The sequence below is a fragment of the Stylophora pistillata genome, chromosome 1 (genome assembly GCF_964205215.1).
Source record: "Stylophora pistillata chromosome 1, jaStyPist1.2, whole genome shotgun sequence".
In the NCBI taxonomy this organism is placed as follows: Eukaryota; Metazoa; Cnidaria; class Anthozoa; order Scleractinia; family Pocilloporidae; genus Stylophora; species Stylophora pistillata.
Genome location: NC_142519.1, coordinates 56,960,900 through 56,982,706, shown reverse-complemented (window position 1 = coordinate 56,982,706; position 21,807 = coordinate 56,960,900). Strand labels below are relative to the sequence as shown.

Below are 21,807 nucleotides of genomic sequence, written 5' to 3'. Positions count from 1 at the left end.
TTGCCACTTCTAAATTTGGTAAACAGATCGGACGCCATATTGGATCGCTGGAAAAACAACTTCTAATTTAGGCACAGAAAAAAAGCTTTTGGTAGAGAAAAATATTGGTTTGTTGATCAGAAAGCAAACAGAATTATCTTTCTTCTTAATATTATGTTTAACGATGAAGCACAAGAGGCAGTAGAATTTAAGTCATCGTGGAAAACCGAAAGGTGAGACACGGTGAATTTAAGTTTTACGCTAGGATTTAAAATGCCGGTACATCAAGCTGAAATTTAATGTATCAAGCTATGAGAGTAGTTTCATGTGTGTGTGTGCTTTTTTTAATTACAAAAAAAATTAAAATCAAGCTGGCGTGACAAATCATGCGAGAAATTAAAAGAGGTTAATTACAGCATCTGTGTTGTCGGGTTGTTATGCATCTTCAAATTAAAGTAAGCAAGTATTCATGCAAAAAAAAAATTCACTTTATTTTCAAAGGTCCACCAAAGATGCAGGGGCTCAAACCAGTGAGATTATTACTTATGAGGCAGACGTACAGTCAATCCATCGGGTAGATGCCGAGGTACTTCAAAACATTCTCTATTATGGGCTACTGTTATTATCACAAACGAACTAAGTTAAAGCTGTAAGTTAGGATTGCCACAATGATAGGATCGCAAAATTGATGTGAAACAGCGCTCCATTGAATAAAAATAATTGCCAGAGATTCCATCTCTAGAAATCTGAATCTCTTGGCCCTCTCTCCCCTCTCCCCCTTCTCTCCTTTCTTTCTGATTTTTTCTTCCACTTTATCCTATTCTCCCTTCATGAACTTAACCCATATTTTAACTCCAATGAATGACCAAGAGATAATTTCTTCTTACCATACCAATACAATATCAAGCAGACAAGTGGTGAGAATAAAGAAAAATATCAATTAGGGGATTATTAGTCGATCCAATACCAAATTCTCTAAACTAATATCATGAAAATTTTATTGCAGACTGTAAGGAGAATTACTAATGAGATATTTTTGAAAATGAAAAGGGTTAAGAGATTTAAATGGGGGTCCACAGTCCAATCAGAAAAATATTACATGCATTCAATGAACTGGAGACTTGCACTTCATTATTTGTTCACCATAGACTCAAACAGAAGAAGAAGATGAAAAAGGAAAACTTGTCTTTGTTGTTGAAGAAGAGAATCCGGTATGCAAATGTTGTTGTTGTTTATTTTATTATCATTGATTCATGTGATCAAAATTTTTTAAAATTATTTTTTTACGGTTTGTTTTCTTTCCAAGTCATAAATGTGAGTTCTTGTACACGAACAAACCAAGGAGTTGACTTGTCTGGTTTGAAGTCTGCACCATATGTTTCACTTGCTCTGACACAGGGCAAACACTTGAAAAGTCAGAGTTTGTATGCTGGCCATTTTACTTATTAATATCAACTCAGTTTATTAAAAAAAAAAATTGTTTACTGAAGTAGGATAATGTATGTGTTATTTTTTTATGTACCTTTTACATTTTCTTGAATTTGGCTTTTTCTCTGTTTTGAAGAATCTTGTTAACTTCATACTAAGAGTCTATCCTGAGCTGAGTCAACAGTTACAAACCAACATTACAAGCCATGCTTTTGATGGTAAGATGTAGAGAGATTTTTCCGAAATTTTGATTGTCGAAGCTAAGAAAGTATCATTCAGCACCATATTGAAAACAAAAACCTCACTAAAATTAACTTTCAACGCACTTTAAAACACGCCTAGACTACAAAACTAGTTTCGTCCACAGACCTCTTCAGGTCTGTGGACGAAACTAGTTTTGTAGTGGGTGTGTTTTAAAGTGTGTTGAAAGTTAATTTTAGTGAGATTTTTGTTTTCAATATGGTGATGTAGAGAGAGAGAGACTTTATTTATTTAGGGTAGCCCATTCAGATGCCTTAACCACTGCTATCAGTTGGGACCCAGTTAAAAATTAAAATGATAAATACTAGCAAGAAAAACTACACCTGTAACTACTCTGCTTACCCTTAAACTCCCATGAGTGACCACAACAGAATTTCTCTTTACATAACTAATAGAATTTATCAAGCAGACAAGTGATGAGAAATAAGAAAAATATCAATTAGGAGATTATTAGTTGATTCAATACCAAATTCTCCATTCAATATAACAAGAATTCTATGGCAGACAGTAAGGAGAATTGCTAAATGAGATCATGACAGTTAAAGGTTGATGTAGTGTCGCAAAGTCTTTAATTGTAACGGAACAGACTCCAATATACAAGAGGAGTTTACACCGAAATTAGTCAGATCCAACGTATGCAAAACGTCCTTCGGCTTAGCAGCCAAGCCTGCAATATCCATGGATACCCGGATATAACATTCCATCCTAACCTATTTAAAGTTCAAAGTCCACTCTAACAACGCAACTTAACATAGAAGAACTAAAACAATGTTCTAGTCATAAACAAAGTCAGCATCTCTCTTTGGCTTTGGTGTTCGAGTTGAACGTCTCAATTCCATTGCTGAGTCGGGAGGACCACTATCTGCGGGATTCCTATCATCCGAGACTGTAGATCCGAGTTGATCCAAAGGAGGCATCGCTGCCCCAGCGAACTCTTCCGACTCCAAGCAGCCGTTGTCATTGTCATCATTAACTGGTAGCTCCATGCGTGGAACTCTACTAAGAAACTTCACATTACGAGTGAGATGTTGTCCAGTCTCAGCATTGACAAGTTCAAAAGTATCTGGTCCTTTGCTACGAACAATGACATACTTCTGATGACCAAACGTGGGAATCAATTTTCCAGATTTTGTATTTGCTACAAATACAATATCCCCAGGTACTAGGTTATGTTGTTGTGCATGTCGCTTGGCATCAGTATACTCACATAACTTCCTCTGGTATTCCTTGTACCTCTCTTCAGGGTTGTTCTGATCCATTTCTGGTACTGTTGGCAACTTTGTTGTTATCTCTCTGTTGAGAAACAGTTTAGCCGGGGTCATGTTAGTCCCGGCATATGGAGTGGATCTGTAAACTTGCAGGATTGTGGGCAGAACCTCTGTCCAGGATAGACCATCTAACTCTGCTGCTCTGATACTGTGCTTTAGGTACCTATGAAATCTTTCGACCTGCCCATTTGCTTGTGGAAAATAGGGTGATACTCTTCTGTGCTGTATTCCATTTGCCTTCATGAAGTCTTGGAATTCCTCAGCTACGAACTGACGTCCATTGTCCGTGATCAGAACTTTTGGATTTCCAAATCGTGCAAATATATCTGCAAGTGCAGTGACTATACTCTCACTTGTAATACGCTTAAGAACAATAGCCTCGGGCCATTTGCTTCTGTAATCAACAACAGTCATGATGTAGATCTCTCCAGGAAATGGACCCACCAGGTCAAGGGCACACTTCTCCCAGCAGTAATCGGGAAGAGGAGTTGCTGTATTAGGTGTGTCTCGTCGTAGTGGCTGAAGGCGCACACATGTCTCGCAATTTCGGCAGTAGTCTTCAACGTCAGAGTCCATCCCCGGCCAGAACAGAATTCTACGAAGGCGTTGCTTGCAACGCACAATACCTTGATGAGCCTCATGTGCCAAGGTCAATGCCTTTTTTCTCAACTTCTCAGTAACATAAATTCGTCGACCGCGCCACAGTAGGCCCTGTGCAAAGCTCAGTTCATCTTTAAAATGTTTCCATTTATTATTTACCAGGTTCTGGGTTCCATCAAGTACCTTCACCACCTCTAGTAATTCAGGGTCAGACTCTCCAGCCTCTTTTATTTCATCAATTGAGAGCAAAGCATCAGCACTTTTGACAAAGTGTACATGCTCCTCAACAAAACTTGTTTCTGTAACAGTAGCGTTCAAAGGTAATCTTGACAGTCCATCTGCAATGTTCTCAGATCCAGGTTCATAAGTGAGTGTGAAGTCATAGTCCTGACATCTCAAAGCAATCCGTTCAAGGCAAATTGATTGAGTGTTTTTATTGAATACGCCAAGCAGTGGTTTATGATCAGTCGAGACGACAACGTGGCGACCATAAATGTAAGAATGCATCTTCTGCAATCCGAACAGCACAGCCATTGCCTCTCGTTCGATCTGCGAATATCTCTTCTCTGCAGCAGTTAGACTTCTGGACGCATAAGATATGGGCTGCCAACGGCTGTCAACATTTTGGAGCAAGACACACCCAAGACCGACTGGGCTGGCATCTACTACAAGTTTGGTCTCGGCTTCCAATGAGTAGTGTGCAAGGCATGGTGCTTTAATCAGAAGCTCTTTAACTTCCTCAAAGGCATTGGATTCTGTTGTACTCCATTTCCACACCACACCCTTCTGCGTAAGATATCGTAAGGGGGTGATCACTGTTGCAAGGTTGGAAACAAACTGTGTAAGGTATGTAATGCTTCCCAGAAATGATCTCAGCTCAGCTTGGTTTTGAGGTACTGGTGCATCTGCAATGGCTTTTACCTTGTCAGGGTCAGGCTTAATGCCCTCAGCAGAGATGACGTGTCCTAGAAATTTCAGCTCACACATGCCCAAGGCACACTTGTCTGCATTGAGACGAAGGCCACAGTCTTGAAGTTTAGCCATAACTGCACGAAGATTCTTCCAGTGTTCTTCTGGTGTTGACCCGTACACCACAACATCATCAAAGTAGCTAAGCACACCTGATAAGCCTTCACACACTATGCTCATGACCCTTTGGTACACCTCTGGTGCTGACGCAAGTCCGAAGGGCAGCCTTTTGAACTGATACACTTTGCCTGCGGCTATGAACGATGTAATTTCTCTAGATTCTTCCGCTAGGCGAACCTGCCAATATGCTTTCCTTAGATCCAGAGTCGAAAACATCCGAGCCCCACTCAGTTGCCGTAACAGGTCTTGGATTCTAGGAATTGGAAACCGCTCTCTTATCACTGCTTTATTAGCTTCCCTGAGATCAACGCACACTCTCAATTCTCCATTCCCCTTGTAGACAATCTGCACAGGTGATATCCACGATGCTCCTGTTGCTTCTTCAATATCTTCTTGGATCATTCGCTCTATTTCTTGTTTCAATCTCTCCTCTAAGGGTGCTGGGACTGGCCTTTGTTTTTGTACCTTGGGAGGGACATCTGAATTGATTTTAATTTTGTACTCATAATTCTTAAAGTCTCCAAGCTCTTCCTTGAAGAGATTTTCATACTCCTGATAGATCTTCTCCCTCGCCTTGGTTGGGCTCTCCCCTACTGCATGGATTTTAAAAGGTTGAGGGTGGACAGGGCACTTCTTCCCAACAGGGGGGGGACCTTCCACATCGATCACATACACTGGCTCCATTACTTCCATCTTATTGCATCTCAGTTTAGCATCAAATACTCCTAAACACTTGAGGTCTCCTCCACCAAAAGCTGAGAACTTGACATTGCTTGGGTTAAGAGGAATGTTCAGGTTGTTTCTAAACCACTGTTTCGGGATCAAGGTTTTAGCGCAGCCAGTGTCAATCATCATTTGAACAAGTTTACCATTGATTTGAACATCAGTGTCAACACCCAGCCCCTCATTATTAGTAGTATACAAAACATATTCAGGGTTAGACTTATCTGACTGTTGCTGGACTGGCTGGACAAACTTTACATCTTCTTTATTCTCTGATTCTCTTGATCTGCAATATTTCCAAAAGTGACCAGTCTTCTTACATTTTATGCACTGTGCATTCCTAGCTTTGCACCTTTCGTTATTAGCAAGATGATCTGTTTTTCCACATCGAAAGCAGGCTTTTTCTTTCGCTTTATTTACTGAAGATCTTACCGCATTAACATCAGATTTTCCAGGAACGTTTTGGGCCCCGTGACCCCCAAGTAGCTGTGTTTCCTTCTTTGCAGATTCAATTGCTCTCCCGAGCGTCTGGGCTTTTTCCAGTGTAAGAGTCTCTCCTTGTTGTAGTAGCTTTTCTCGTAGATATCCGTCAGAACACTTCTCTATAACTTGACCAAGAATATTATCATCAGTTGCTTCCCCAAAGTCGCATGTTAAACTCAGCATACGTAACTCTGCAATGAAGGTATCAAGTGATTCATGTTGAAGTTGAGCACGTTTTCGAAACTTGTGCCTCTCTGCCCACTTGTTTCTCTTTGGCTGAAAATGTGCACTCAACGCTTGTTTAACTTCCTCAAATTTCTTGTTCTCTCCTGGCAAACCTGAGAGCAAATGCTGGACTCCCGTCCCCGCAAGATGTAGAAGAGTAGCTTTTTGAACGTCGTCGCTTTCCTTATCTAATTTCGTAGCAATTCGGTAGTTGTCGAAAGCATCGAGCCAAAACTTCCACTCATGCGCCAAGTTTGTCGCCTCTAAATTAACTGGTGACAACGAAAACCTTTCAAAACTCATCTTGGCTTGTTATCCGATTGTCTTTTATCCTCGTCGCCAATTTGTAGTGTCGCAAAGTCTTTAATTGTAACGGAACAGACTCCAATATACAAGAAGAGTTTACACCGAAATTAGTCAGATCCAACGTATGCAAAACGTCCTTCGGCTTAGCAGCCAAGCCTGCAATATCCATGGATACCCGGATATAACAGTTGACATACGTCACATCTTCAATTTTGTTGGAAATTCAGAGAGAGAAAAGTGAAGCACGGGGCTTTTCTTCTTTTACAGACTTAAATTGTGGTAGTTTTTAGGGTTCTGTTGTTTTTTATACTTAACCCTGATGTGTAGTGAAAGAATTGTTAGCTTTATGTTTATGGTCTTGGTTTGGAAATTAAAACATGACAATGTACAAGGGGGTCAAGCCAAAGGTGTGTCAAGGTGTTTTCTGGGATACTCGTGTCCCCTCTCTCTCTTTGTGTTACTGTTTTAAACTCATCAATATACAAACCTTGTAAATTGGGTTTGCAATAATGTTTGGGTCCATAAAATCTTTTTGGAACAAAAATTTCTTAATGCTCTAGATATTCCAATGGCTGACCCTTCTCGATGCATAAGTACAAGTATATAACCTAATTTACATGATTTTGAAACTTTGCCTTCTCCTGCTCCCTATCTTTGAAAAACCTAACTATTTGCTCCTGGAGGTATCCTGAAATTGTAGGGGAAATCAAGGGGGCTAGGAGAGATGTTCTCAGCCATTCCTTACAATTGAAAGAGGAATGAGCTTTTTTACGTTATACCAGGCTTACTTCTTGATAGTTGCATTGGACTGAATGCTTTCTAGGTTATGAAGTGAGCTTAGATGAATCAACCAGCTCTGTATCATGTGCCCATACATTGACGAATGCAGCCCTAAGTGAAGATGAGGTAACCAATTTGCATTTGATATTAAAAATTTCTTTGTTCTTAATTGCTGTTGAATATGTGAGAAATCCTGAAAAGGACAACTGGCCATGCATCTTGGGTATCTTTGCTATTATCCTGCCTTAGGCTCTAATTCAGTGGAAATGAGCAGACCAGCAGGAAAACCACAAGCAATGAGGGTGGTTGTCTACAAAATTGCTATATTTTTCTTTTGTCTAAAACCACTGCTTTTTGTGTGCCTTTTTTGATCATTTCCTTTAAGCAAAAGCCTGGGACTGTCCAGTTTTGCTGCAAGTCTCTGGTTTCATTGCAATCATTTGCTAGTCCATATATGTATGTCCATTGATTTATTAGATGTTCTTTAGAGCCTGAAAAAATTGTATAACTTTTCATTTTCCTCCCAATTTTCAGCTTCAAGTTACTGGCTTGTCATGGAATTCTACGGGTTCAGTAGTAGCTGCCTCGTATCCTTATTATTAAGTTTTAACTCCCACAGCCCAGAGGAATATTTCCATTCTTAAAACTGAAAACTTTTTGGACGGGTTGAAAACTGTATGAAATTTGATGCAGAGCAACATAGTCAAAGTTTGAAAACTTGGTTAGCTTCCGCTGTTCACCACATACAAAACAGTTTTGTTATGTTAGTGTTTTATTTTTGATGCAAATACATATTGTTATTCATGGCGAATGTTTTTTGCATCAAGTGTTTAAAACCAAGATCAAGATAAAAGTTCAACTTAACTACACAATTTTAGCTATGGAAGGTTTGATCATGAACACTGGTGCACTCATAAGGTGTGTAAATTACAAATATGTGTTCTACAGGATTTTAGGTTACATATGAATGTACGTGAAGGTGTAGTCTGATCGTCCGGGTGAGTGTAGTCCTGAGAAGGACTGTTGTCGGTGGCAGTGACAACAGTCCTTCTCAGGACTACACTCACCCGGACGATCAGACTACACCTTCACATGTTACCCCCGGGTTCAAACCATTTACTGCATATGAATGTACCTTGTGAATTATAGAAAAATAGCTCTCAACAAAATTTGAAAAGATTAAATATGGGAGTGATCCTCACAAGGGGCCATGGACTCATTGGGGCACGGTTGATTCTTAGCTCAGAGCCTCAGTTGATCTTGAATGATTCCATTCTTTGTGTATTAACTGATGTGATCATCATTCATTTGACAGTCTGCACTCTGTACCTGGAACATTGATAGGAGGACACTTGATCCAAACAAGCCTGATACCACCATTGATCTATCTGTAGGTACTCGCGCTTTCAGGAATGATTCCTTTTATCTCAGAGACAAGTTTTCATTGAGACTTCAAGTCACCTACTGGGAATGCCTCATATTTTGAAAAAGTTAGTCCATGTATGTACATCTACCAAAAGAGAGGACCAAAAGCAGAAGTTCTTTTTTTTTGTCCATTGGTCAAGGGTAGATGTTGAGTTAAGTAACCCCTTATGAGCAACAGTGATAAAAAAATATTATAATAGAGCTGTCTTTTCTTTCCTTGTTATTTTCTCAACAGAGTTGTTTGATGTGTATTGCTTTTCATCCAAATCTGCCATCAGTTATTGCTGGAGGATCATTTAATGGTACATGTGTGTTATAGTTTGCAATCTTCCTGGTTCAAAATTTAAATGATTCCTTGATTGTCTTTGAGAGAAGTGCTCAGAGATTGTTGTTCGATTAAAGGATCTTGATCAAGATGAACAAAAGATCTTTAATTTATAACCAATCCCAACTGCAAGAGTTTAATCGATTAGCTAAAGGGAAAGGCACGTGTCTCTCTGCCTTACATGAGATCAGCTCTCCTTTGTGTGAAGATCCATATTTTTGGCAATTCCCTCTGTGAGTTATTGCATCATCATTATATTGTATTAAGTGTCAACATCTAGTTAGCAGAGGGTATTTGATAACTGCCATGTATTATTTAGGAGAGATACAAGTGTGGGACACTGGAAGAGAGGATGAAACTGTCATTGCTACATCAGGAATGGGATCAGATTCACACCGGGAACCAGTTAGCAAGGTATACTGTTTAACAAATGCTGTGTTGCCTTCCTCTCTCCAAGCTGACAATATTTTACTTTGTTGAACTGCAAACAAAGTTTTTATATAAGAAAAACACAGTGGTGGATCAAGAGGGGGGGGCTGGGATGCCTCCCCCCCCCTATCTTGGAAAAGTTCACGGAAGAAAGAAAAGCCGGCAGGTGTACACACACAAAATTCCTCCCCTCCCCACCCCCCCCCCCACCCCCACCTAGCTCAAGGTCTGGATCTGCCACTGAAAACATACCACAGTTTCTTAAGTTCTTCCTTATTGACTTAACATAGCCTTTTTTTTTTCCCTTCAAGGTCTTGTGGACTTTAGACTCTAGCTCCAAGGCCACTAAGTATCAGGTATGTCAAGGGATTTTCTTCAACAGATGATTACGATATCATCGGATTACCTGATTTCAAAACCATTAATGTTCTTTGATGTTAACTTGCTTCCAGATCCTTAGCATAAGTGGTGATGGCAAAGTCCTGATATGGCAGATGACTCCCGGCTCACGTGATCTCAAACTAGTCAGCGGTTTCATTTTGCAGACAGACAGTGTCCCACGGAGCATGCGTTTGAGCAAAGCCCGCGGTGACGCTGAAATGGGAGGTGATTTTTAAAAAGTATTGTAAGGTTTTCTTCGTCTGTTGGGTATCTTAAGTATACCGTGTATGTTATCAGAGTTAAACCAGTAGATGCTGCCTCTTTTAGTGAAAGAACAAAGTTGTCTTACAGTTTTGACGAGAACTTAGAATGTAAAAAAAGCAAACTTTCTGTAGCGCGGGAAAACGCGAATGACCACGGCGCGTTTAGCGTCAGTTTTGCCTCTGATTGGTTTGGAGGAAAGCACGAGTTTTGCTAGACCAATCACAGAGAAGAAGAAAGTAAAAACAATGCAATACTAAATTGGTTTCGACACTAAATTTAGAATTGCTCTATGAAAATTTCATTCTCGACAGAAGCAGTCGAGATAAAGATTTTTCCACATAAATTCCATTCGTCTTAAACGTTTGTAAGCGTCTAACTTTAAACAAACAATTTTGAATGGTTTTGTCCATCGTTTAACATGGAAACTGCTTGGAAGGTGTTGCATGTAGCCTCTTTTTAGTTGCGTTAAAGAAACAACCGAGAATCATTCACAAAACCTTTCAATAGGCAACAACAAAAGTGCTTCTACCATTATATTATTTTGTAGTTGTGAAATTTGTGGTTGCCTTGCTTAAAGGTTTTCAGAGTATTGACTGACTCCTTTCACTTTCAGTGACTAGCATGTGCTTTTCTCACGAGGACCGTACACTGTTTGTGCTCGGCTCAGAGGCAGGGGGAGTATTTAAATGTTCCATGACATCCAGAGGACCTCCCCTGACAAGTAAGAAGTGTATCGTATATATACACACCACTCGAACAAGAAAAGTTTAATGACTGGCACTTGTTCAAAAACTTATGACTTCAAAGTAGTAAACGTATAACTCAAACCTTACAGGGTGATATCGTAATTTTGGATTTTTTTTCTGCAATTTAATATGACAAGGGACAAGTTCATGGTGCTAGTGCAAAATTTGGGAAAGGACAGAATAGAGCAGAACTGTTCGATTTATACAAGAAAGCTAAAGCACTTAAACTCGGAAATAGCGTATTGAACCATTTCTCAAACTCTGTCCTTCGTTTTCTCACAGATGTCCATAGCTCCGTTCCGTTACGTTCCCCAGTAACTTTTGCCTTCTCTCCTCATTTTGGGCCTGTGTTTTCTGTTGACTGTTCACCTTATCACAGGAATCTGTTCCTCACTTGTGGTACTGACGCAACTGTTAGACTTTACTCCATGTTACAGGTAGGGCATATTTTTATCTGGTGACACTTCGCTTCTTTTCTGAGAGTTCACTGGACTGATGAACAATAGAGGGGTACTGAACCACCTTTGAAAGTGGAAAACTGGCCAAACCTCCATCGAAATCGAAAATCAGAATGTTTTCAACATAAAAGCTGTGGGAACACTTTTGTTGTTCGTATCATTGCATTAGAGTCCCTCAAAAAATTCTGATTCTCTCAAAGGTTGCAATATTTATAAAGTTTTTGATGACCCTTGAAAAAACGTTCCTCTTAAATGTTGCTAAATGTACAAGGTAAACGACAATCCGCTTTAACAAACTATAAATGTAGGCTCCCTTTCAACGAAAATGTAAGTTAATCACCTATCTCAGCAAACTGTACTCAAAAGCCGCTTATTTATCAGAGCAATTTTACTCTGACCATCGATGGGCCTCTCCTGGACGGTCCTCATATTAAGGTGCTTTCATTTTCAAACAGTCTAAGCCCCTATTTTCAGTGGAGCCCGGAGCAGGATATCTATTTAGGGTCCGTTGGTCTCCTTCACGCCCGTTGGTATTTTCTGTCGTAACTGCGGATGGTCGCTTGCTGATCTATGATTTGAAAGTGAGTGTATTGAATCATTAGTAATAACATTAAAAAAAAACTCCGTGAATTTCAAGACTGCGGAAAGAATCCTTCTGGAGACAGGTGAACAAAATTCTTTGACTACGGTCAGCCTCTCTTTCTCAGTCAGAATCAATAGAAATCGGCAAGAAAAGAATATCTTGGTGTTGTTTTTCCAATCGAGTGTCGAGAGTAATCTGGAATAAATTAGTTTTGCGTTACTTCGCTCTGTGATTGGTCCAGAAAACTCACGCCATCCTCTCAGCCAATCAGATTCAAAGCTAAAACCAATCACGGCTTGATCACCCTCCTTTTCCCGCGCTTCAGACAATTTTATTTCTGATTGGCTCTCTGTGATATTTCTCTCCTCTCTGATTGGCTGTTGTGATTACTTTGGTTTTGCTTTTACGACACTAGTTCCAAATGAGCTCTACTGACTCATGGGACGGATTACGTTTGGAAAGACGACTACCTTTAGCCTGGCAATTTTCATACTTAGCGTAGTTGTTCGAACATCTCGCAACACTCATTGCGCCTTTTTCGAGCTAGCTTTCTTGCTCTGAGAATTATCCTTCCATATTGATTTTCAGTCTCCATTTTGGTTAAGGTATTAAAAAAATTATAATAATTTGCTGTTGCATTGTAAAATGGCTGTAAGAATGTGTTGTTTTTTCCAAGGTTGACCGCATTAACCCAGTGATCACGCTAGATGTCACAACAGACAGATCACCGGTATATTCCTTGGAGTTCAACCTTCAAAGGTATTCCTTTGTTTAGTTGTAGCCACTGTGTAGTTTATCCGTGCCTTGTGGATTAGAGAAAAATTACTTTGTCATTATTTTTTAGCACCCGATGTAAACTAATAAGACAGAGCTCGGTCTAAACATGTTCTGTTATGTTAACCCATGTTTGACAGGTTCTGAGCGTAGGAAAGGATGTAACTCACGAGTCAGCGACAATCTAATCTCGTAAAACACATAACCAGAGAAAATCGCGGACAGCAATGTCTGCGGCCAAGCGCGGGAAATGAAAGTAAACGGTGTGTCGACGGCGAGAAACGCGGGAAAAAATATAACTGTCGGGCTAGTAGGCCACGGTAGCCACTTAAAAGTCTGGGAAAAGTTATAACCGGTACCGAGGGCCCATAGTGAAATGTATCCATCAGAGTCGATTACCCTCGTTTTTTATTTGTTTGTTTGTTTGTTTCCAGGCGTCAGACACTTGCTACTGGTGATTCACAAGGGCGAATCAAAATATGGCGACTTAGTGATGAGCTAACAACCCAGTCCAACCGAGAGGAGGAATTCCTGGCGGTTATTGCAAATGACACTCAAACAGAATAGGTAACAGCAACAGCGACATAAACCTCGTTTCCAAGAATTTTTGCTCTTCCCGGCCACCGGAAGGAGAGAAGGCGTAGAGAAGATAGAGAGACTGGGAACAAGGATGCAGCGAGATATGGTTGGTCGTATTCGCCTCTTCGACACGGTACTTTGGGTTATGGAGACCACAGGCTGTATTCGGCGAAGAAACAGCTGAATTTCTACTTCTTGTACAAAAACATTCCCAGAATATTGAAAATTTATCTGGGAGAAACTTAAAAAAATCTCGGAACTCATCGAAATTGATTATTTTGCGAAAAGAGATAATGATGTTCGCTTTCTGGAATTTGCGAGTTAAGTATATGTGGGCGGTTTTACTTCCTAACGAGATTAATGCAAGGAAAGTTCTGCTTAAATTTCTTTAAGATGCCCGCTTTCGAATTCCCATGTTTTGTGAAAAACAGATCATTCACAAGGGGTCACTAGTTCGAGTTTGTTTTACTTTATGCTCTTCTTTCAAATTTGTTTTTGTTTTCTTTTTTTCTTTCTCTTCGAGAGGTTATGGTATAAAATGGACTCTTCAAACTGAATGGAATTTCATCTACTTTCGCTTGCTCCATGCACTGCAAGGGGAACAGATATCTTTATCTCGACAAACTTAACAAGAAACATGTCTTCAAAAGTATTACCATTTTCAATTATTTGTCACTATTTACAGCCCACTCAAGGTTTTCTCATCATTTTTTGAGTTTTTGAAGGTGTATACAGTGTCCGAAATTGCGCTTTCCTGGTCGCCAATGCGACTAAAAACTTTGCACTGGCGACCAGAATTCATAACCGGTTGCCAGCAGGCGATTAACTTTTTCATGCCACGATAATTATACAAACAATAACTTTGATTTTCAGCCAAATCGATGAAATGTGTGGCTTGTGTTTCGCTACAAAGGAAAAATTTTATTGTCACTTTTTGGCGACCACATTTTTCCATATTTTTCATTCGCTCCGACGAAGGGCTAATGCTCGAAACGTCAGCTTTTGTAATCGTTACGGTGGCCAATTTACCACTTCAACTTTGTTGATATATCCACATTTTTCCATATGACGAGTGAAAAAAAATTCCCGTCGCCAGTTGGCGCCTGCCTAAAAAAAGTTAATCTCGGACCCTGGTATAGCGAATCGGTTGAGAATTGGAGCCGAGTAACAAAACAAGGGACCGGCGAGATTTGTGTTATGCTGAAACATTAGAGAATAATGCATGAGAACATTATTTTTTCTTGGCTAAAATTCAGTTGCATTCTGACACTGTTGGAGACGATAACTACACCCCGTCACTCGCTAATTTCTTCAGGAAAAAAATTTTTTTGATCGACGTTTTCCTCGATGTAATCGCCCTGACCACGCAGGGTTCCAATTGTGAAGTTTGGACGGGCCTTAGCTTATTTTGTTTTTGTCATGAAATTAGCGTATTCTAGTATAATCTAAAGCAGTGGATAGCGTTGAAGGCGCGCTCTTATTGGTTACTCAACTCCGAATATCTTTTGTATTCACCTCCGAGTAACTCGCCCGGAATTTGCGCCCGTTCGATTCGCACTTTCTCGTTTGATAATCAAAACAGGCTGTTGACGCTTAATTATTGTAGGAAAAAATACAAAATCATGGCAAGCGTCCACACAAAACTCAAAATGGACGTTTTAAACCAACCATAGCTTGTAATTCGCCGTCTTCTAGTACTAGCCGGTCTTGACTCGAGATGTCTAGCATATATGGAAATAGGTGGATAGCGTGGACGGCGTCCTGCGATTGGCTACTTAAATTCCGAATATTCTTACTATTCACCTCCGAGGGACTTGCGCCGTTGCGTTGCAGGAATAAATGAGTTAAAATCATCTTTTTGTGCAACATTTTATTATCTCACTGTTTTAGTACATATACTTAAACCACTATTCATCTCGGTGTTGGTGGCTTGTGGTGGATTTTACTGAGCCGCGAGCAACCAACACTTGAGGTAAGAGGTTATTGTATTAAGAAATTTGGCATTTATATCATTATAACAGTTTTTGAAGCTGCAGTAATTAAAATCAATAACGACCATAACAAAACCTAAAATTTTTCCAGGACGGGGTTTTTATTTTTTTCAATATTATAGTTTCCAAGGACAAGTCCATCAATCAAAGGGGTGTCAGCGCACAAAAATACATTCAAAACTTGTATTTAGTGAACCAATTGTCGCTTCAACACTCTAATGCGTGCGACATCAGTCAATGCAGTACGTAGTGTTCCAACGTAACGACGCTTACCATACTCGGCACCGTTTGCGGCCTCAAGAATTTTCAGTATCTTGTCATAGCGCAATTCACCTTTTTCGTCCGCGAGGATTTCCTTGCCGAATTGCTAAAAAATAGTAAGTAAAAAATAGTAATCAGAGTCAAGTTGATTAGTTGTTTGTGATAGTGTAGTCTGATCGTCAAGTTGAGTGTAGTCCTGAAAAGGACTGTTTTTGGTAGTAGTGACCAACGTTTTGACGACTTCATCCGAAGTCATCATCACAGTCAAGTGGTCGAATGATTGGTCGGTTTAGCCGTGATGTTCTTGGCTGCAAGAGTCACGTTACTTGATCAGTCTTATCAAATGTTACCCCCGGGTTCAAACTATTTACTGCAATTAGTTGTTTATGAGTCGAGAATTGCAGGTCTGTTTCTTGTTAACTTATCGGTCAGTTTTGCAGTGATGTTACTGGCTGAAAGACTCGAGTATCATAGGTCGGTCCTGATCGATCAGTTTTGATCCTCCTGTATTGTTAGATCGTTCTGTTCAGTTTGTTGGTTGTGCAAATGTCGTGAATAAGTCCTTCCTGAGGTGCCGGTGGCTGTTAAGCAAACCGGTCTTTGGTCTAAGACCATCGGTAGCAGACTTGGCCGAGGAACGTTACAAGGGCGATCTTATAAGCAAATCAGGGGAGAAGGTAAGGTTTAAAGAAAATTAGGAATCAAATACTAACATGAAAAATTTTCTTGACGAAACTCTTGTCAGTGCTGACTTTTGCCTTCTTAAGAGGTCTTACGCCGGGCCCAATCCAAGTAATAAAGGCAAACTTCGCTCTGCGAGACATCTCGTCACCAGTCTCAAAGCGTACATAACCATAAGCTCGGTTATCGTCTGGTATAAAAACAAAAAGCCACGCAAACATACATGAAACAGTTGATATTAAGGTAAAGTAACTTGCGACTGCACCCACTTCACTCCATTTGTGTGGACGAGCGAAGAAGCGAGACGAGAGAGAGAAAAACGAGGAAGGGGAAGGGGAACGATGTAAATCTTTTCTTGGTCCTTTCCAAACCCATGAAAATTTTTGCTCGCTCTCAAAGTGCCGATCGCAAGCTGGTGTAACGCGCGAATACGTCCATGCAAGTACTCTCATTTTCTCCTCGTTCCCAGACCCCCGCCAAGCTCGCTCGCTTTTTCGTTCGTCTCTTTTGCCTTAAAGCCTGAATGAAAAAAGATGGCAGGGTATTACTCGACAACATCAGATAGACATGGATCGTTAATTCCTTGCACCCGTTAGATAAAAAATACACTACTTTTAAAGTTGACGAAAGCTCACAAACAACTCAATTAGAGGTTGATCTCTTGCAGTTCCCCTTTTTTATTCTTTCCTGTCCTTTCTCTATCTGTTTTGTTTTGTTTCTATTTATTAATGTCCTCAGTCAATACAAACTATTAATATTGGCAGAACATTTCAGAGTCTCCAGGAAGGGCGTTGCTTTTTCCTGCTATTGCCCATGAAAGGATCCGAAAATGAAAAATTCGAGAATAGAGAATGACTTTCAAATCAGGGATACATTGATTCCATTTAAGCTTTTTTTACTGTATTTCTTGTCCTGGTTAGAACTTGTTATCACAGTCAATGCCATCACTTACCGTTTAGATAGCCCAGAAATTCATCGTAGTCAGTACCAGTGGCTGAGAGTTTTATTCCTTTTCCCTCGTAAGTACATACTAGCCTGGGATCAAAGGGAGAGCTAATAGTAAACAATTTTGTATCATTTTGATTACAGTCCATCACTGAATCTGCTCATTCGGTTCAAACGCGTCACGAGAACTGAAATGTTTCCACTTAAACGGAAAGATATCCGGTAACTTTCTCCCCCTCCTCTTCCTTTAAAAGTTGATTCAAGGTGGCAGAGCATTTTGCTGTTGTTACAGGTGCATAAACATATCTTTCTTTTATCGTAAAGTCGCTCTAAAAGTCAAATCTCTTTTCGATTATAGGCTTTTAGCGTAAATTTGATTTCTGCTGGGCGAGAGTGAATTAGACTGTCACAGACAGCATGCGTGTCACCCGGCTCTCTTGCAGGCGTGGTATTCGCAATTTCGTCAAGTACACTGTTGCATAGGAGGTCAATGGGGACAGAGCCCCAGTGACTAAACCTGCAGCTTTCTACCTCACTCGTTTATCTTATCAGTATTTTACTCACCAGCTGGTTTGGGTCGAATCATCTCGTACGTCTTCATAAGCGTCTTGAAGGGACGCCTCATCAATTATGATGCCTTGAAATAAAGAGAAGGTTTAGAGGAATCATTATCCTAATCTTCAATAGCACTAACTCTAACTTTGACACTGTCATTGTCATTGCCATTATCAATATCATTGTTTCTCATTACCTTTGGCGTTTTCATTCCCGTTGCCATTGCCATTGTCATTGTCATTGTCATCACCATCGTCATTGCCATTTTCGTTGTCATTATCATTGCCATTGTCATAGTCATTGTCATGATCACTGCCATTGTCATTGCCATTGTCATGATCACTGCTATTGTCATCGTCATCGTCTTCGCCTTCGTCTTCGTCATTGTCATTGCCATTGTCATTGCAATTGCCATTGTCATAGTCATTGTCATGATCACTGCCATTGTCATTGCCATTGTCATGATCACTGCCATTGTCATCGTCATCGTCTTCGTCATAGTCATTGCCATTGCCATTGTCATTGCCATTGGCATAGTTATTGTCATTGCCATTGCCATAATCATTGCCATTGTCATTGTCATTGCCATTGTCATTGCCATTGTCATAGTCATAGTCATAGTCATTGTCATTGCCATTGTCATAGTAATCGTCATTGCCATTGCCATTGCCATTGCCATTTTCAGGATCATTGCCATTGCCATTATCATTTCCATTGTCACTGTCATTGTCATTGACGTTGACGTTGCCATTTTTAATGTTATTGTCATTGCCATTGTCATCTTCATTGTCATTTTCATCGTCATTGTCATCATTTTCAGTGCAAAAGCCCTCGCTATTGTCATTGTCATTAACAACGTTGTTATCATCGTTATTACTTTTAACATCATTATCGCTATCATTTATATAATTATTATCATGATTATCGCAATTGATGTTGTTGTAGCTGTTACTTTTATTCAGGACTTGATGGTAAATGCATCATCTCTCATAATTTTATACATATACGAAACAACAAGGAAATCATTTATTATTATCATTTTACTAACGTTGTTTTGGTTTTTAAGTACTACAAGTATAGATCGAAGAAGGAAGTTGATAGGTAAAAGTTTCAGGTCTTACCCTTTACTTGGCCAACAGACAGAATTGCAAATATACAAACGGTCACAAATCCTTTCATCGTGTTTCTAGATTAATAAAAGAAAGAAATAGTGAAAGTATTGAAAGTAAATGCAGTAGCATCGTAATGAAGAAAGTATTGTAATGGTATAATTCAACCGACAGAAAAACACAATAGGTGGTTTGCACGTTACGTCATTGCCGCCCAATAGAGTCCTAAAGTGTGACGTCACGTTGCCATGACAGCATTTTTTTCGGTCTAAACAGTTTAAACTCATACTTCAAACATGGCGTCTTTATCGATATGCTCACTCGTTTCTTTCTTTTCTGGAGAGCGGAAATCGCTTGATCGCGGAGAAAACCACTTCAAATCAGACCATGTCCAAAGCTTTATTTATTCCAGGGGAGTCATCAAAGGTGAAGTCCAAGCAAGCATGAAAAATAAGGACTACAAAGTCACAGTAAGTTGCCAATTTGGGATCACAACACGTGTGTTCAATTCGAAGAACTCCCAACCCCGATTTCACCTCCAATTTAATGTTTATATTGCGGAATATATATTGCAACTTACGTGTCTGTTTCGAATTATCTTTTTATCAGATTTATCTCGATGAAAACCTTGAAATAAAAGACACAGAATGCGAGTAAGTAAGTAAGTAAGTAATTTTATTTAATCACATATCGCATATGAGCTATAGCTCGTTTAAATGCAAATGTGGAAACCCACCCATCCCACCCCAGGGGAGGACATCCATCACACAGTAATCTCGTGCGTGGGAAATTAACGTCTCCTGCCCCTAACCCTGCAGGAGACGGGACCTCCATTTATTCGTCCCTATCCGAGAAGACTAGAATATCTAACCATTTCTAGATGTTAAAGAAAGGAAGCATATTCTTCTCAGTTAATTTTAAGACCCTGAGTGTTGGTCCGGCCGGTATTGAACTCTCGACCTCCCGCACAGCAGTCCGGCGCTCTCCCAATTGAGCTAACCAGGCGGCGCGAGTGTCCTCGCGGCAAGTTCAAGTGCAGTCACGCGGCAGCCATATTTATTTATGGCATCCATAACCTTAGCAGGACGGACCTGGAATGCCAATGGAAACGAAAGCGAAAGGCAGAAAGCGTACAGCTGTGAGACGATCATCTTGCGCAATAACAATCATGGCGGAATTATAAGAGTTTGTATAGGAATATTTACGACCGCTCTAAGGAATAAAAAAATACGTCAAATTCTCAAAAGAAATACCTCACCTTACTTCCACAGTGTATCACTTGTTATCTGACCGTTTACTTTGATGAAAAGAACCCATTTTAGCGAGCTGTCCATTTAGAGGTTTACAACGTACGTTGGGTTCTTCTCATTGAAATAAGCGGTCAGTTAACAAGCGATACACTGTGGAAGTTTTGATAGCGTGGTGCTCTCGATAAAGTTTCCTTTAATTGCGAAATGTCAAAGTCTTAAGTAACAAGCTGGATATGCCCATTTCTGCACATTGCAAATGCACGTGCACTAAGCTATGTATGCTAATTTGTTCTGAGTTACATGTGAACGTGCAACAGAAGTAAGGTGAGGAATATTTTTACTGAGAATTCGACGTATTTTTTCATTCCTTAGAGCAGTCGTAAATATTCCCGTACAAACTCTCGTAGTTCCGCCATGACTGTTATTGCGCAAGACGATCATCTCACAGCTGGAGCTTCGGCCGCCTGCGGTCGACCAACATTTGTTCCTTTCACCACGACTTGTAATGTTCTTACTTAGGAGCGACGCCAGTCGACAGTTCATAAGCCCTTTAACTATATCTTACTTCACCACGGCACAAACTCGCAGTTTTCTTCAAAGTTTCTTGAAATCAACAATCTCCCACAACAGTTCTATCTTCTGGTACAGCCCAAAAAGTCGGGTCATCCTCGGTGTAAAAGCCTGATGAGGTTTTCTTTGTTTCATGACGTATTGTTTTGCTGTGCGCTATCGTTTATAATGTTTTGTTGTCTTTGTTTTACGTCACTCGTGAGCTTCACAGGTTTTTACACCGAGGATGGGCCAAAAAGTCGGTCACTCCCAACAACAGCCATTAACAACTACTACACGTCCTTATTTACATTTACAAAGTGTTCCGGAACAAAACAACAAAATCTACCAAAAGGTTTCAGAAAGTTCCATAGAAAGTTCATGCATGACTTAGCATTCTAGGGATTTCGAAATACTTATTTTCATTCACTCTCCATAACTGATGATATAACTGCCTTCAAGAATTATGAGGAAGATCTCTTTTAATTGCTGTAAACCATCGAATTGTCGAAGTCGAATACGTGCATTATGCATTTAGTGATGTTACACTCAAGAACTTTTTTTTGCGTGGGTTGGAACAACAAACAGGTGATTCACGAGACTTCGAATCGTGATTCCATTACCACAGTTTTCTTTGTTCCCACCCATAACATTTGCATAAGCATTGTTTTTAATCAACGTTGTGGACGACCGTGCGGTCAGAAAAGAAAGCATACAGATAATTTCAAGGTGCCAGCAAATAGATTTGGTTGAACAAAAATTCTCCTCAGTGATGGTAAGGTTGGACCTGGTGACATTGCAGGACTTTATGAGACTACAGTTGCCAAAGCACACTTAAAAATTGTTAAAGCGCGGTAACACTAAGAATAAATAATTTTGCCTAAAGATTTTATGAAAGAACTGCTTCATACACTATCATTTGATGAAACTGCTAAAACTCTGCCTTTCTCAGAATCGATGAATAAGTAATTGATCTTCACTGATATACCCCTTCCTACAGAGGATTAATTTTTCTACGACTTCTTCTCTGGTTTAAAACGTTGTAACAATCATCTTCCCCTCGTGTGAGCATTTGAAAAGTGTAACAGCGACTCTCCGGTATCATTAGCGCCGGATCCCTTAAGAAAAGGTTGCACATGACTGAGCACCAAGGGCAGTTCTTCTCAATTGTGTCAACTTCATTTAATGAAGTCATACCCCGAAATAAAGAAATACCATCGCATACTTACCCTAAAAGATCGATGATCGGTGATTTTGGTTGAAAGCGTTGTGTTCCTGGTCACAAACTGCGCGAACAGAGAGGCTGAAAGAGCGTGGTGGCCTTTTTCAACAAGTCAGTAGCCAATCAGACAGATTGCTA

The 21,807-nt window shown here is 40.0% G+C and overlaps 2 protein-coding genes across 4 annotated transcripts; one reads left to right on the top strand and one right to left on the bottom strand.

The window, feature by feature from the left end:
* LOC111343711 (cytoplasmic dynein 2 intermediate chain 2) lies at positions 1-14,959 on the top strand. Its single transcript, XM_022950894.2, has 17 exons — positions 1-212; positions 481-565; positions 1,128-1,190; positions 1,544-1,625; positions 7,186-7,268; positions 7,677-7,729; positions 8,021-8,060; positions 8,458-8,532; positions 8,803-8,869; positions 9,212-9,306; positions 9,633-9,677; positions 9,774-9,927; positions 10,580-10,687; positions 10,995-11,149; positions 11,626-11,751; positions 12,430-12,512; positions 12,962-14,959. The coding sequence occupies exons 1-17, from the start codon at positions 154-156 to the stop codon at positions 13,092-13,094; spliced, it is 1,506 nt and encodes a 501-aa protein (XP_022806629.2). The 5' UTR covers positions 1-153; the 3' UTR covers positions 13,095-14,959.
* Positions 14,960-21,794, bottom strand: LOC111343704 (coactosin-like protein). 3 transcript variants are annotated; one of them, XM_088725095.1, is made up of 7 exons: positions 21,677-21,756; positions 19,229-19,275; positions 18,661-18,725; positions 17,549-17,621; positions 16,992-17,074; positions 16,072-16,229; positions 14,960-15,464 (listed from the first exon to the last, which is right to left on the bottom strand). In XM_088725095.1, exons 3-7 carry the CDS (start codon positions 18,716-18,718, stop codon positions 15,285-15,287), a joined length of 552 nt encoding a protein of 183 aa, XP_088581221.1. In that variant the 5' UTR covers positions 18,719-18,725; positions 19,229-19,275; positions 21,677-21,756; the 3' UTR covers positions 14,960-15,284. The 3 variants fall into 3 exon arrangements, with proteins under 3 accessions (XP_088581221.1, XP_088581227.1, XP_088581231.1); XM_088725101.1 differs by lacking the exon at positions 19,229-19,275 and having other exon boundaries at positions 21,677-21,794; XM_088725105.1 differs by lacking the exons at positions 19,229-19,275; positions 21,677-21,756 and adding an exon at positions 20,464-20,916.
* Positions 21,795-21,807: the final 13 nt, after the last annotated feature.